General features: G+C 44.7%; 1 protein-coding gene across 13 annotated transcripts in view; it reads left to right on the top strand.

The window, feature by feature from the left end:
* Positions 1–14,569, top strand: part of MYO9A (myosin IXA) — a 156,162-nt gene that overhangs the window by 84,191 nt on the left and 57,402 nt on the right. For all 13 annotated transcript variants that reach the window (XM_015872538.2, XM_015872539.2, XM_015872535.2 and 10 more), the window contains 2 exons: positions 2,796–2,912; positions 9,084–9,218. In XM_015872538.2, coding sequence (XP_015728024.1) covers positions 2,796–2,912; positions 9,084–9,218 — 252 coding nt within the window. The remainder of the gene's footprint in view (positions 1–2,795; positions 2,913–9,083; positions 9,219–14,569) is intronic.

Here is a 14,569-nt window from a genome sequence, read left to right as displayed (position 1 = left end):
CAAATCTGGTTTTCTGAGATTATATCTTTCTCCATCTCCAAAACACAGGCTGGCGCTCCCAAGACTTGACGTCTCCACTCCAAAACACTTCAAAGAGTGATTGCAGTTTTTCAGCCTGTTGCCCCTTGTTCATTTTGGCAGAAGATGCTTCCAAAAGTGCATCTGTTTTTATGTTAGCCCGAGTCTAATGGCCATCATGAAAAGTCATGGGCCAGTTACTTTGGCAATGCAATCTTAGGAGCAAACCCAAATAGTGTAGCACGTGTTGGCCAGCCCTAGCAAGTGTCATCTCTAACATCTAAGCATCGGTGCCTCTAATCAGCTATTCTTGCTAGTCCTAAATGCAGGAAACCTATTGATTAAAACCTTGCCTTGAGTTTATTTCCTGCATCACTATGTTAAAATGCGTTTGATCTGTTTGGTTTTGAATCAGTATGCTGTATTTCCGTGTGTGCACAAGATGTTGCGCTTGCTTTGATCCCACGGAGATTTTTTTGGCATTGCATGAGCTATTTTTGTTTTGCTTTGTGAGAGAATGTTATGAGTGCCACAATGTCAGGGATCTGCCAGAGCGGTCTCGTAATGAGACAAGCAGGAGATGAGAAGCTGGAGATGACAACAGCTGCTTGAAAATACTGAGCTGGAGTTTTGAGATGGACCAATCCCTGCATGAACTTTGTGAGATGACTTGCCTTGCTGAATGCAAAGACCAAAGAAAGTGGTGGAGCAGACTGCAGAGCTACCATGTGTCACCGCATAGCTGAGAGTTTACTGCAAGCCTTTGATTTTTAGGGAACTTAAAAATCTAAGAGAAATCACAAGGTAGTGATTGTAGAGGTATTTGGTTATACATGAGAAGTTAAAAATGTCTTCCTGGACACAGAACATATGTCATATATGCCATGTATTTCAAAGGGCATCTCCAGGTAGCATAGGCATGAGTTAAGAGCTGTGTTTTGTTTTCAGCAGGTCATGTGTGTTCATGTCCTCTTCTAATAAACCCAACTATGAATGTTGCAGCTGTGAAGCTTCCTCATTATGAGAGTGCTGCCACCAGTTACATCTGGGCACCAGTGCTTGGGAAGGAAGCAAATTCCACTGCTAAGACACCCGGGAAAATGTTAAGCAATCTTCATGGTGAGAGTGCAGGCTGAGGGCCTCAAATGAAGGAGAGAAAAGCTGGAAGAGTTGTTTCCCAAGTGGGCTAACCCTGCCATTCTGGGGAAAGATGGATGGTGTGCCCTTGAAATTGCAACAGCTTCTTAAATTTGATAAGGAGCAATATTCCCTCATGATGCAGTTTAGTGTATACTTTGGACACAGGAGGACTTTATCTGTTAAGTATCACCATGCAGATCTGAAGAATGAAGGAAGGAAGTATGAATACTTTATTGATGTGGGGGAAAAAGTGAGAACTGGAGTCCTGTACAGCAGATAATGCCTGTGTAGGTGTCTGGTAATGATTCTCATGCAGGGTGTGAAGGTTTGCTCCCTGCTTTGCAGTGAGCCCAAAGGATGGCACAGCTGCAAGAGAAGAAATGGACTTATAAGGAGTCGTCACGTTTGCAAATGAGATCCATGTGTACATGCAGGCAAACAACCCTTGCCTCTCATGCTTTGTGAAACTGCTTTTGCCAGCTCTTTAGATACAGCCATTGTGTCTTAAAATAACTATTGGAAATGGGAGATCAGGGCTGTTTGTTGCACAGAGTTTCCTGGGTCTGGAGCAGAACAGGGAGAGCAGCTCTCTCTTATAGAAGGGGGCAAAAACCCCAGTGTATTATAAGATATGTAACCATATGGAGGAAACAGTACCGTTCTTCATTGGCTTCATGTGGAAGTGGTTCATTCAGAGATGTCATCCCAAAATATTCAGGGGGAAGGAGGGAGCTTTTGGTGAGATAAATGATGCTCTGTGAGCTTCACTCTTGCTGCAGGTTGGTGCCATGGGATCATGCAGCTCATGTATGTTGGTGGGAACGTTGGTGAGGAGGCTCTGAATGTGCTGTATGTAAAGTCAGTGGTGTGTTACAGGTTTGAACTGGTGTTCAAGGCTTTGTTGAAATAGTTCTCTATGAACACACGGTCTGCTTCCTTATTTTGTCTTACAAAACCAACCCAAGTGTAACTTGATGGTTGCTGCTGATACTGTAAGTTCTTTGGGTTACCAGTGTGTGCAGTGTAATACAACTCAAGGTAAGAAACCAAAGAATCATGTGCAAAGGTAGCCCTGAAGTACAAATCATTCCTTTCTGTTTTGGTGTGTAATGCCCTGTGCAAAGCTGGTGCATTGTGGATATACATCTGCTGGTTCTCCTGTGTGTGTGTTCTTTGTCAATGTTGGTCGCAAGAAATGCCAGGTTTACTGCTCTCCTCAACACACATTTCCCCATCACTCGCTGGTTGCCACACAGTATCCACCCTCCTCTTGCCTTCCTCCGAATAGACTCCACAGCGACCTCAGTGAGGTTAAATCCATGTAGATTTTTTCCTTTTGCTTTTGGTCATGGGATTTATTGCTTGATCTCATGCATCATCCACTTGAGTGCACCACAGGAAGCCAAGCCAAAGTCCGGGGGCACAGCTTATGGCCCAGCTGAGCAGAGCAGTGTGGGGACAGCTCTGAGCCCCTGGCGGCTCAGAGACCAGTGCCACATGCAACATAAACTAGAACAGCAGACAGAAGCTTGAGCAAGGGCAAAATATGACTGCTGGACACGTCTGCTTAAGAGGTGAAGCACATTTCAGTGCAGAGCATGAATCATTTCCAATTCCTTTTTCTTTTTTTCTTTCAGGCTGTGACTGTGCGAAACTCCATGGCTAAATCGTTGTACAGTGCCCTCTTTGACTGGATAGTTTTCAGAATTAACCACGCGCTCCTGAACTCAAAGGATATGGAGGAAAGCACCAAGGTAATGCCTTGCCAGCTCTTTTGGCTGCACACTTCTGGTTTAAAATGGGTAACCATGGGATAAAACATTACCTAAATTGCTTGACATAAAGTTAACTTCTCCTTGTGGAACATTGCTGTTAATATTTCAGACCAAGTACTTTTGTTATTTTAAGTGGTGTTTGCTGAGCCAGGAACAGTGAAGCACCTCCAGTAATGTATCCTCCAAGTGGCTGGGGAAAAGGTTTGCTTCAGTCCAAAATCCTGGCCCCACACCCCTCCAGGAGCAGAGCCAAATCCTTCCTCCTCCTCATGTAAGACCACGGGGCAGTGTGTATTTGAGGGAAAAGCTGGAAATCCCACTGTTTGGGAATGTTTTGATGAGGTCGTTCAGTAAAGTTACTCTGAGAAAGTGAAAAGCTTGTTGTGGTAAGAGATAAGGGGATAACAGAGCTCTGACTGGGAGAGAGCGAGGTTGGAAAGACACTGCGATGGGAAGAGTGAAGTCAGTGCGGTGCCTCATTGGCTTCCCAAAGAACTGATGGCAGGGATTACAGGACGCTTCCTGCGATAGCAGGGGCTGCACACAGTGATCCAGGACATCCTCTCTGAGCCCGTGTCCCAGAGCCTGTGCTATGCTCTGGGCAGGGCTGACCCCTGGCTGCTCTCCATGCATACGTGTAGGAGGTACATGGCCACGCATGCACGTGCCTGCAGCTCACCCACAGGCTGATTGCATTGCTAAGCATTGCATTTGAATTACATTGGGGGACTGCAGAAAGTCGCAGTGGCTTTGTAGCATAGCTGCTCTTATAGTTAACTGCACAGAAATACTTGTGTTGGTTAGAGGAGCGTGATTATAGGCTATAAATAAAGGCATTTGTGTAAAGATTGTTCTAAGTAGGTGGTGGTGGCACTACTGACAAGCTGAGTTTGTTAGAGTAGGTGACATCTAGTGGGCCTTCTGCCTGCACAGAGCACCTTACCTCATTTTTGGCATCAAAGTTTTGTCTGAGCTGTCAGTAAAAAAGCCAGTTGTGTTCTTGGTGAAACAACAACAATGGGCTCCTTTTCACAAGGAGATGCATCTCAAATGCTGCTTATTTTTTAAATAACCCACTACAGATTTATTTTTTAAAATAGTGTGTGCTTCATAATATTTACAGGCTGAATCAGTCTAGGACACTGACCCTTGCTTGAGCACTGTGTGTGACAGCAGGGCACAACTGTAGGTAACTGTGAGATTTTACACCTTGGGTCTCAGCCTCAGGTAGGACTCAGGCTGAAAAACACTGGATTAGGATCCCAAATGTGTTCCTGGGGTTTGGCTGCAGTAAATGAGACCTCCAGCCTGTGGATAGAGCTCTCAGTGAAGGCAAGATGTCAGTGCTCACATGGCAGCATTGCTTTGGATGCTGGTACGTACCTGCACCCCAAAAATGCACACTTAACCTCTGGTTTTGTGCAGCAAAATGTAATCTTACACCTTTCCCTGAAAGGCTGCTGCCTCCTGGGTTTGCAGTGAGTGATGTACCCCTTGCACTGCAGCAAGGACGCTGGCTTTGTCCCAGCCCATGCTTGTCACCAGTGTTAAATTGACTTTTAAGATAAACTTTCAAACAATCCCGCAGTTTTTGAGGGTTTGGAAGGCTGTCAAGTGGTGGGTTTTTGGCAGAGATCTGCCTTTTGTGGCAGTTAATCTTGTGCAGAGTTAGAATAACTGAGAGTGCAGTTGAGAGGAGACCTGTGCCTAAAGTTGGTGGCAAAAGTGACAATGTAGATATGACTGTCATCATGGAAATTCTGGTTTCAGTCCTATGGAAACACCTGATTTAAGCTTGCATGGGCTTTGCAGGGGCTTGCTTAAGAGTCTCCCTGGTTGTGTAGCTCAGGGCTTTGGCAGTGACTGTTTTTTAAGCTAGTATTTGGGAGATGTAAATCAGACCTTTGATACCCGTATGTAGTTAATGTACAGTGTGTTATTTTGGGAAAGCACAGTGGGATTTGGCTTATCTCGCTCACTGACAGGATTCATAGCGTGTTGTTTCTGAGCTGAGTTAGGGATAGTGATTTGATAGGAGCTGTTTTACACTTCCAGCAGCGCTGCTGTATGTGGGTTTTGCTGTGAGTTGCTCTATTTCTGCTGGTCATCTCTCTTGAGCTTTTAGTTTCTGTTCTGATAATGGCTCGTCTTGTGATACCCTACAACTGTCTGAAATCTGACCTTTATTAATGAGGTCGGAGATGTTTCCTCCTCGTGAGAACTCGATTACTAAACCTCAGAGAGTCCTTTATTTAATTTCCCCTCCTTAAATTAGGTTAGGGATTGCTAGAAGTCTTGTTCCTTAAAATGATGATACAGTGCAGATCATATTTGAAGGAAAGAAATTTCTTTCAAGGGTGTTTTTAAGCTTTTCTCACTTGTTTCTTGTGAAACATCTTCCTTTCCTGCTGAAAAACCCAGTTATTTTAACAGAGGTGTTCTGTAAGTGTTTGTCATGGTCAATGTGAATTTATGACCTCTAAATAATGTAATTCGTCAACTAAGATAATTCTTGGCTATCTGACCTGGAAGAGAGGAAGAACTGCTGAACACTTCATTGGGCTTCATGCACATCTGTTTGTCATCTTCATGTCCCAGCTTCAGAATTTGTAGCAAATTCCCACCTCCCACTTTGTATCAGACGTCACTGTGGATGTTGTAGTGATAGAGATTGGAATAATCCTTTTAGATTTATTGATGATGGTGTTTTTTATATTCACAGCACTGGCTCAGTTTGGAATATCATTTCATTTTTTTTCCCCTCCAGAATCTGAAACAAACCCATTTCTGATTGCCAAAGTGTGCCTCAGTGATGGGATGACATCACCAGCATGCATTGGGGTGTTATAAGTCAGCTCTGACAGCCGATATTTGTTGGCGATGTGGGAGTTGCAGAGCAGGCAAGCTTTGAGGCTGTCATTTGCTGAGTGCCCCGAAGACCCCTGCATGACATTTAACTCCCTGATTCATGTCTGTGGCATTTTAGGAAAGTGCGAGGCCGCTTCTTTCCTCAAATACTGTGTGATTCCTAGCCTGAAGCTCAACAGACTTCAACATCTTTGTAGATGTATGCTTTTAAATACAAAAAACAGATTGCTAAAGGGCTGGGGCACCTCTCCTATAAAGAAAGGTTGAGGGTACTGGGCTTGTTTAGCTTGAAGAAGAGAAAGCTTGGGGAGACCTCATTGTGGCCTTCCAGTACTTGAAAGGAGAGTATAAACAGGAGGGGCAACGGCTGTTTACAAGGGTGGACAGTGATAGGACAAGGGGGAATGGTTGAAACTTAGACAGGGGAGGTTTAGGTTGGTTCCTCTTAGGAGGAAGTTTTTCACCCAGAGGGTGGTGACGCACTGAACAGGTTGCCCAAGGAGGCTGTGGATGCCCCATCCCTGCAGGCATTCAAGGCCAGGCTGGATGTGGCTCTGGGCAGCCTGGGCTGCTGGTTGGTGACCCTGCACATAGCAGGGGGTTGGAGCTGGATGAGCAATGTGGGCCTTTTCAATCCAGGCCATTCTATGATTCTAAAGATGCTGCACTAATAACTTGTTTGGTCCTGCAGCAGGCTGGCATGTGTGCTGGCTTGTCACTGCTGCACGCTTGTCTTTAAATATTGGTTTGGATATAGGAACAACATTAAGACATAAGATAGACATGGGTTCATGAAATGTAATCCATTCTTGTTTCCAGGTGGCATTCATTCAAAGCCTGGATTAAAAACCAAAGAATGGAAGATTTCTAAATGCTGATGCTTGATTAATTTCAGTACATACTGTGCTGTAAACTTCATCCTAAAGTCAGCAAGATTGCATGCAGCTTAACATTTCACTTATGCATAACTCAGCAGATGTAATTTTTTTACTGGTAGAAGTCTTGAGTGGCTTTATGATGGCAAAGCCAAGATGACTCTTCTGTGAGAGGTACAGCGATGTTTTTGAAGGCCAGCAGGTCGGGAGGCAGAGAAACAGGCATAAAAAATCTGAGTTTCTTGTCTTAAGAGTCTGACCAACTCCAGCACGTTGACCTCTTTCTTCCGGGATCTCTGTGGTGCCGCCTCCCCCAGCAGAAGGCACACGACCTCATTAACCACGGGGCGCTGCCCTCGTTGAGTGCATCCAAAAGCACACTGCAAGATTTTGCTTTCTGTAGGCGGTCTGGAATTGGGCACAATGGAAGTGAGGAGGGGGAGCTGCTGAAAAATGCCATGTGCAGAATTATTATCCCTGCTCATCTCACAGAGCTGCAGTGATTTTCGTTAGCTGCTAAGATTTTGGAGCTCTGTGCCTTTTGCCTCTGAGCCTGGCTTTTGTGGTCCATTAAAATGCATTTCAGTGGTGGTTTTGGCACAGTATGTGCTGGTATTAGAAATGGGGAAGTACTCGGCTGTGTCTTGTTCTGTCGTGGCAGTCTGCGTGTGTTTAGTTTGAAGCATTCACTCCTGCTAGGGGGCTTCGCAGTGCCAACACGGTGCTTCTGAATGGTCACTCTTTGGTGTTTCTGTTACCATCTTTATATAACCCATAGATAAAGCGGATGGGTTGATAGCTAATGAATATGTCAAAAATAAAACCATGAAACCAAAGGTTTTTACCTCTCAGTCTGGGGTTTAATGAGTGGGTTTGTGAGCAGATCATTGGGATGCATAGGGAAATTTCTCTGCTGGGCTCTGTCCTTGCTCCAGGGACTTCCAGTTCCACTTCCCATCCAACGGCTGTTCTTCAGGGCTTGCCAGGTGATGCAGACTGTTGGGAAGCTGCCCAAGGGCACTCAGCTGTTGTCCTTGTAGCAGGTATAGCCCATCTGGTGCTGGAATAGAGAGGAAAACCCAAACATCGGAGAAAGAGGCCAATGACCTTTTGGAAGAACAGGCTGGCAGCACTTGGTGCACCTCTTGCTGTGCTTTTTTTGGTTGTTGTTCTGCTTGTATTACTGTCAGTGTAGCCAGAGTTCCTCTTGTACATAGCTGACTATAGGCTCACAGCAGCTGCAGCTCCTTCAGGTTTGGGTTGCTCTCTACCTATGGACAGAGCACAGAATGAAGCCTTTACTGCCATGTTACACAAAAACGTTCCAGCTGCAGCATAGAGACCCTATGTAATCTGGTTTGTGTTTCTGGCAGCAGGGTTGTGCTAGACTTAGGAAGGTGGTTTGATAAAATCCTTGTAAGACTGGTGCAATTAAAACGTGGTGCCCAGCAGCTCATGGGTTCCTGTGCGTGGAGCAGAGAGGTTTTTCTCCTCCTTCCCTGAGCTTTGGGTCATTTGAGTAGTTCCAATGCTGTTACCTCTCATACTGTTGTAATTAGTCAGGATTTATGAACAGAGCCCTTTGTAAAGTGGGATGTTAATGAGATGTGGAAGCCGGAGCTGGTGGAGTGCCTTGTGCATGCATCCTGGCCAGAGACTTGCTAGATGGGCACAGGCTGAGTTTTATTTATAGCTGATGATTAATTACTTGTTTGACAGGACTGGCTTGGTTGCTGCAGCCAGAATGACACCTACTTCAGGCCTTTTTTACCTTGTGGAAGGTGGGAGACACCATCCCACCACTGCAAGAATCAGTCAGTCTGGGCCACACTTCTCACTATGGGATGTTTTTATGTCCGTATTTATGTATCCGTGCTATTCAACTTCTGACCTGCTGTATTCTCCTTCACTGTTATACATTATTTCTGTTCCACCTCCTGCTGTGCAGGTGTTGCATTGGGAGGCTTACAGCTGGACTGAGTTTGTTGTGCCTATATCTGCTTTCGAAGAGCGTTTCAGTGCTTTGTTTTTGTGATGCTGGCTTCTTTTCCAACCCTGCCCTTGTTTTCCCCCCAGACAGCTCTACTGGGTCCAGTAGAATAACTTGGAGCTGGGTTCGAGTTTCTTCAAAGATGGCAGTTTGTCTATAAATAATAAAAATAGCCAAAATACCCTGAGAGGACTTTTATTTAGAGAAAGGCCATCTGTCCAGGCAGCTGAAGTTACATTTCATCCCTCTGATGTAGGTGAAGTCTTCCAGATGGTATAATATTAACAGTCCCAGTAAAAATGAAATCCTTAATATTAAGTGTATTTAATTCTGTTTGCTTTTGATTGTACGCAGCATAGAAAAAATCCACTCACTTTGTATTTCTTTGCTAATCTGTGTTCTCACTTTTTCTTGCAGACTTTATCCATTGGAGTCCTTGATATTTTTGGGTTTGAGGACTATGAGAACAACAGTTTTGAACAGTTCTGCATAAACTTTGCCAACGAGCGCTTACAGCACTACTTCAACCAACACATCTTTAAGCTGGAACAGGTGGGCCAGTAAATATTTGCTCTAATATGATGAGTTTACGATTAGATTTGTGGGACTGGTGGACCCAGAGTTCTTCAGTTGTCTCGTTAATTCCTTTGTGTTAAAAATTGTACCTGGATTTATTCATATTTACTTTCTATTTTTCATTACTACTTACTTATCGTACTGCTGCCTATCAGACAAAATCCAGAGACATGCTGTTCTGAAGTAACTCTTGCTTGCCAGGCCCCTTGTGTATTGGAAACACAAATATCCCCACATGTCACCAAGACCTGAACTGTTGTCTCCTTAATATTGCTCTGAGGATTCATCAGCATACGTTTTCTGTCTTGCATTTCTCTGGACTCACTGCTGGGTCGTTTAATACCATATATGTTATTTTTCTGAGTCCTTTCTGGAAGGTTCAGCTTGATCCTTGTGACTTGTGATAGCAGAGGCATGTTAGGAAGGTTGAACATTAAGCTTTGTTTTAGGTTTGTTAAGATTGGGTGTTGCCTTCCGGCCTCCGATGAATGTGCTGTAAGAGAGATGGCAGAAGCACAGGCTATAATTTAATAGTTAACATGCTACAAAATGGCACGGTTTCTTCACAGAGTGGGAGGAGGCTTTGCCAAACATCATATATTATGTAATAACAAGCGGGACACAACAACTGCTGAAGTCTTACTGTGAATGCACAACGTGTAATTGGGCTTTTTTAAAGGCTGTCTGTCTTCCATGTTGCCTCATCTTTGACAAGGACTGGCAGTAGATGCCAATGAAAGAATTAAAAATATATAGATATATTTAAAGGTAAATTTAAATATGGTCTCGACCTACAAAATGCCTTTTTTTTAGTTGTTTTTTTAATGCCAGTCTGCATGCCCTCCCTCTATGAAATCCTTCTTTGTGTGAGGTTGATGGAATCCTCCTTATCATTAGTTTCGGTAGGGCTGGTACTTGATGAGCTGCACTCTGCAGCCTGAGTCCAGCTGAGATCAGAGCATTAAACTGGCCCTGCCCAGAAACTGCGATAGCTTTGGTTTGGGCCTCCCTGTTATCAAAGGTAAGTACTGCGAGAGATCTGAAAAGGGGAGGGCATGAAAGAAAGGCAAAAATAAGCAGTGTAGCCCTGAGCGGAGCATCTGCAGGGTGTTTGCTGTGCTTTGACCCTCCTCTGTTTGCTGTTGGCATTAAGGAGATGAAGCAGAGCTACTGAATGCTTTATTTCTGTTTTGTAACTGGTTCTTTGTATTCTGATGCTCCTTTCAATAGATGCTGTGATAGACTTTATAGAGGGGTTTTGGAGGTGAAGGATGGCACCTCAGTGAGATGTTGTCATCTGAGAGGGGATTCCTGTGCTGGACTAAGACTTCTCAGCAGGTCAGAGCTCCTGCTTGGGTCTGGGATGTTCTGTCAGAGCTCCTGATGCAAGCAGTTTGATGGAAGGAATGTGCTGTAATTCTCCATGGGCCAGCTTATAAGCAATGACCTAATTAGGCTGCAGCTATAAACCTGTCAAGTGCATGAAGTCATTCAAGTCTACGTTTTCTGTATGGATAAGAAGAGCAGTTTTGGAGGCATCTGATTCCAAAGTGCTCATTCCAATCCTTAATGCTTGAACACATCATCTAGGCAGAAAATATTCATTTGCAGCCTCAGCCAGTCAGAATACGCTCGTCTCTTCGTGTTTTGTTTTCTGCAAGGATAAATAAATACCCTATAGATGCTAACTCTTGATTGACGTGCACATTTTAATCATTTTCTCTTGTTCTCCTTGGAGTTAAGCGCTGTAAGTGGGGGATTCTGTCTGATGAGAAGACAACTGGTGATGCATATGCAGATTTTGGAAATTAAGGATGTCCTTCATTCCTAGTTGGCCTAATCTTCTTTTTAATAATCATCACCAGTCTGCAGATGAACACTGGGTAGAACATATTGTGTTTCAGGGCAGCAAAATAATTGCATTACTTTGAGTGGCGAATGCCTGAGATATTTGGTGCTTATGTGAGCTTGTTGGGTGTCTTCTATGCTGAGAAACAAATGCGGTTATTGGTGGTCTGCAGATGTTCATTGCTTCCAGAGATGGACTCCTCATATTCCCAGGAAAGCAGCAGACAGCATTGCTGAGCTGTTTGGTAATTTCTTCTGGAAGGAAGGACAAAGTCAAGTTGGCACCAAGGATTTTCTACAAGTCACAGCAGAATTTGTGTGCAAGAATGGCATTTAGCACTGATGTAATTGTTGCTATGACATACTATTTATGTTATGGAAACCAGAGTCGCTACCACCAAGTGGTCTAGCGCAGACATAGGATTATTTTAACTCTATTTTCTTTTTTATCCTCTATGATTCCTCGTATATTTAATGCACTTCACAAAAAACCTTTCTATCTAAAGACAATGCTATTTCCAGCTGTTTGCAAACAGCCGTCCAAAGCATCCATGGTCTGTCTGCCTGCAGCCTGGTGCCTCCCAAAAACACAGCTGCTGTGGTGTTGTGTGCTGAGGCAGATGCAAAGATCTCTGCAGCACACAGCTCCTTATCCTCAAGACAACCTCATGAGTAAGGAAAACTGTAGTAAAGCAGGAGAAGGCAAAAAAGAAAAAAGTTTATGTTGGAGTTCTACCTCGAATGAAGATAATTACTAATGTTACTTTGCTATGTTTTATTTTATAAACCACCCATCCTGGATAGCTGAGGAAGGCTCAGTGATGATTTGTGGTGCATGGGAGTGTGTTTGAGCAGATGAAGGAAGAGTACAAGAGAGGCCAACGCTAACTGGGTGATGAAGCCTAGTCTCATAAATCCTGGTGGATTTGTATAGGCAAACGCTTGCGTTCAGAAGGATAATGATTCACAGGCATGAAGAATGTCACTGCAGCGTTTAGCCGGGATAGTTTTCTCCTTCCCGTGTGTCCCACAAGACAGGTAGATGGGGTCAGATGGGACGCGGGGCTGTAGCCCTGTTGCTGGTAGGTGCTCCTGCAGTCCTTACCACGCCTGCTCTGGGTGCTGGGAGGATGATTCTGCTTTCCCAAGCTCCTTGCACAGTGAAGGTCTGGTTAGCTCTTCCAGAAAGCGTGGTCTTATCCCTCCAGTTGTCATGACCCAGTGTAAGGCAAGGTATGCGCATAGCCTTTGGTCTTGGAGCAGCTCTCCTCTGCTTTTCAGGGTTTTGGCAGTTGTCCTGATGGATAGGCAGCCTTATGATTCTTGTTGTTTTGGCTCATCCCCACCCTCCTCTTCCTGTTTTCAGCCAATACATTGCAAAGTTTGACAGATCCTATGACCTGCCATCCCACTTCAGGTTCTGCCTTGTTTTCTGCATTGCAGCAATCTTCATTTATTCGCCAAATTTCAATTTCAAGGACATCCTTTTATTGTGTTAAAAATTGATGGGGAGCTGGGGTTGAAATAAAAAGAGTCTTGGAGCACAGTCAACTGGCTTGTGCTCAGGTGTCGAGCAAAGTCTGTTTTCTGGCATGGTCCCTGGTGAGCTTGATGTCCCAGCCAGCTCACATAGGAAAACTTAATTTCATAAAGATAACATGTCCTGCAAAATGTTTGCTCAGTCATCCAGAGCTCCGCAAATGTTTCTAGAGGTAGATAGGCTTTTACACATTGAAACAGGTTGCCCAAGGAGGCTGTGGATGCCCCATCCCTGCAGGCATTCAAGGCCAGGCTGGATGTGGTTGGCAATTGATATTGTAAAGCATCTTTGGATATTGAAGGTTTCTCTGCGCTGCTCTGTATCCCAGCAGCCATCCGCGTCACACAGGGTAAACAGAGCAGAAGTACCTAAGAAAACAAAAAGGGGCTTCCTAATACAGCACAGAGTGCTTGTTGTCTCCCTTGCAGTGTTTCCCCACTCCGTGTGGGCACAAACGTAGCCTCCACATATTCCATCCTCACGTGGCTGGAGATGAGCGGTGACCACGAGCGATGCGTCGGGTGCTGGGAGCTTGCGTCGGATTTCTGTTTTCCTTGGAGAAGGGTTGGCTGCAAAACGCTGCGCTCAGCTCTATTTGCTGTGACATGCAGAGGAATAACACGCTGCAGAAGTTACTGATTTATGATTTGGAACTGTGCCATCGTACATAACTCATACATGGAGAGAAGAAAGAATACTTTGAGTTGCTTAAGTGTTATCTTCAGAAGAAAGTGGGGCTGTGCTCACCATCAGCCCCCGGAATGTCTGCTGGGCACGATCTGCTTGGTACGAGACAAGAGCTTTGGGGTAATGGCAGCATGAAAACAGATGGAAAAACATATTGTATTAAATCTGTGTGGCAGCACCCCAGGTAGGCAGATTGGAAAGCATTCTCAGAAAGTGATCTGGAAAGCTATTCTGCTGGGATGCATCGATTTGAGGATCTTTTGTGTTATTTGTGTGCTAGATATAGCTGTCCATAGTAAGCAGTTTGGGCTAGTTAGTGTTTTTTGGTTCCCTGATTCTTGCTTAAAGCCCAGTGGGGAAGCAGTGTCTGTAAGTCTGCTAAGGATATAGTTTTTGTGAGAACAGCACCACAGTTTGCGCTAATGCACTCGTACTAGATATGTTAGGTAACAGACAAACATGCAAATTAAAAAAGAGAGGTAAAGATGAAATAAGCAGTATTTATATATTCCGTAATGCTTGTTATTGAACGGTACAACCATGTTTAATTTCCATGCCCCAGTGGATTGCCCCACACACCCTGCTTTGCTGAGCTCTGGTATTGGTGCTTTGGACCAACTCTTGGAAAGAGGAGGTAACAGCAGGACAAGGGGAAATGGTTTTAAGTTGAAGGAGGGAAGATTTTGGCTGGATATTGGGCCAAGTTCTTTACTATGGGAGTGGGGAGGTGCTGTAACAGCTGTGGATGCCCTTCCCTGTCGCTGGAGGTGTTCAAGGCCAGGTTGGATGGGGCCCTGGGCAGCCTGATTTGGTATTAAATGTGGAGGTTGGCAGCCCTGCCTGCAGCAGGGGGGTTGGAGCTTCATGATCCTTGAGGTCCCTTCCAACCCAAGCCATTCTATGCTTTTTTGATTCTGGGATCCCAGTCTTTGACCAGAGGGAAAATTTTTGCATGTTCCCAAACCTCTGGACTACACTATGCAAGGGTTTAATAGAAGTATAAATACCAAGTATTTGTGAACACCAACTTGTGTGAAATATGCTGGTGGGTTTCCTTGAGCAGCACAGGGCTGTCTGGTGTGAGCAAGATGAGGAACAAGGAATCACTGGAAACAGCTCCTAAAATATTTCAGCTCATCTGAAATGCTGCGTGGTTGAGGCAGGAGTGGCTGGTCTGGAACGTGTGAGATTCCTGCCTGGACAGCTGGCTTGGCATCATAGCAGGGTTCTTTGGGGGCAATATGGGATGAGC

The sequence above is a fragment of the Coturnix japonica genome, chromosome 10 (assembly GCF_001577835.2).
Source record: "Coturnix japonica isolate 7356 chromosome 10, Coturnix japonica 2.1, whole genome shotgun sequence".
NCBI lineage: Eukaryota > Metazoa > Chordata > Aves > Galliformes > Phasianidae > Coturnix > Coturnix japonica.
Note: the sequence above shows the minus strand (reverse complement) of the source record. Positions and strands in the feature narration are given on the sequence as shown.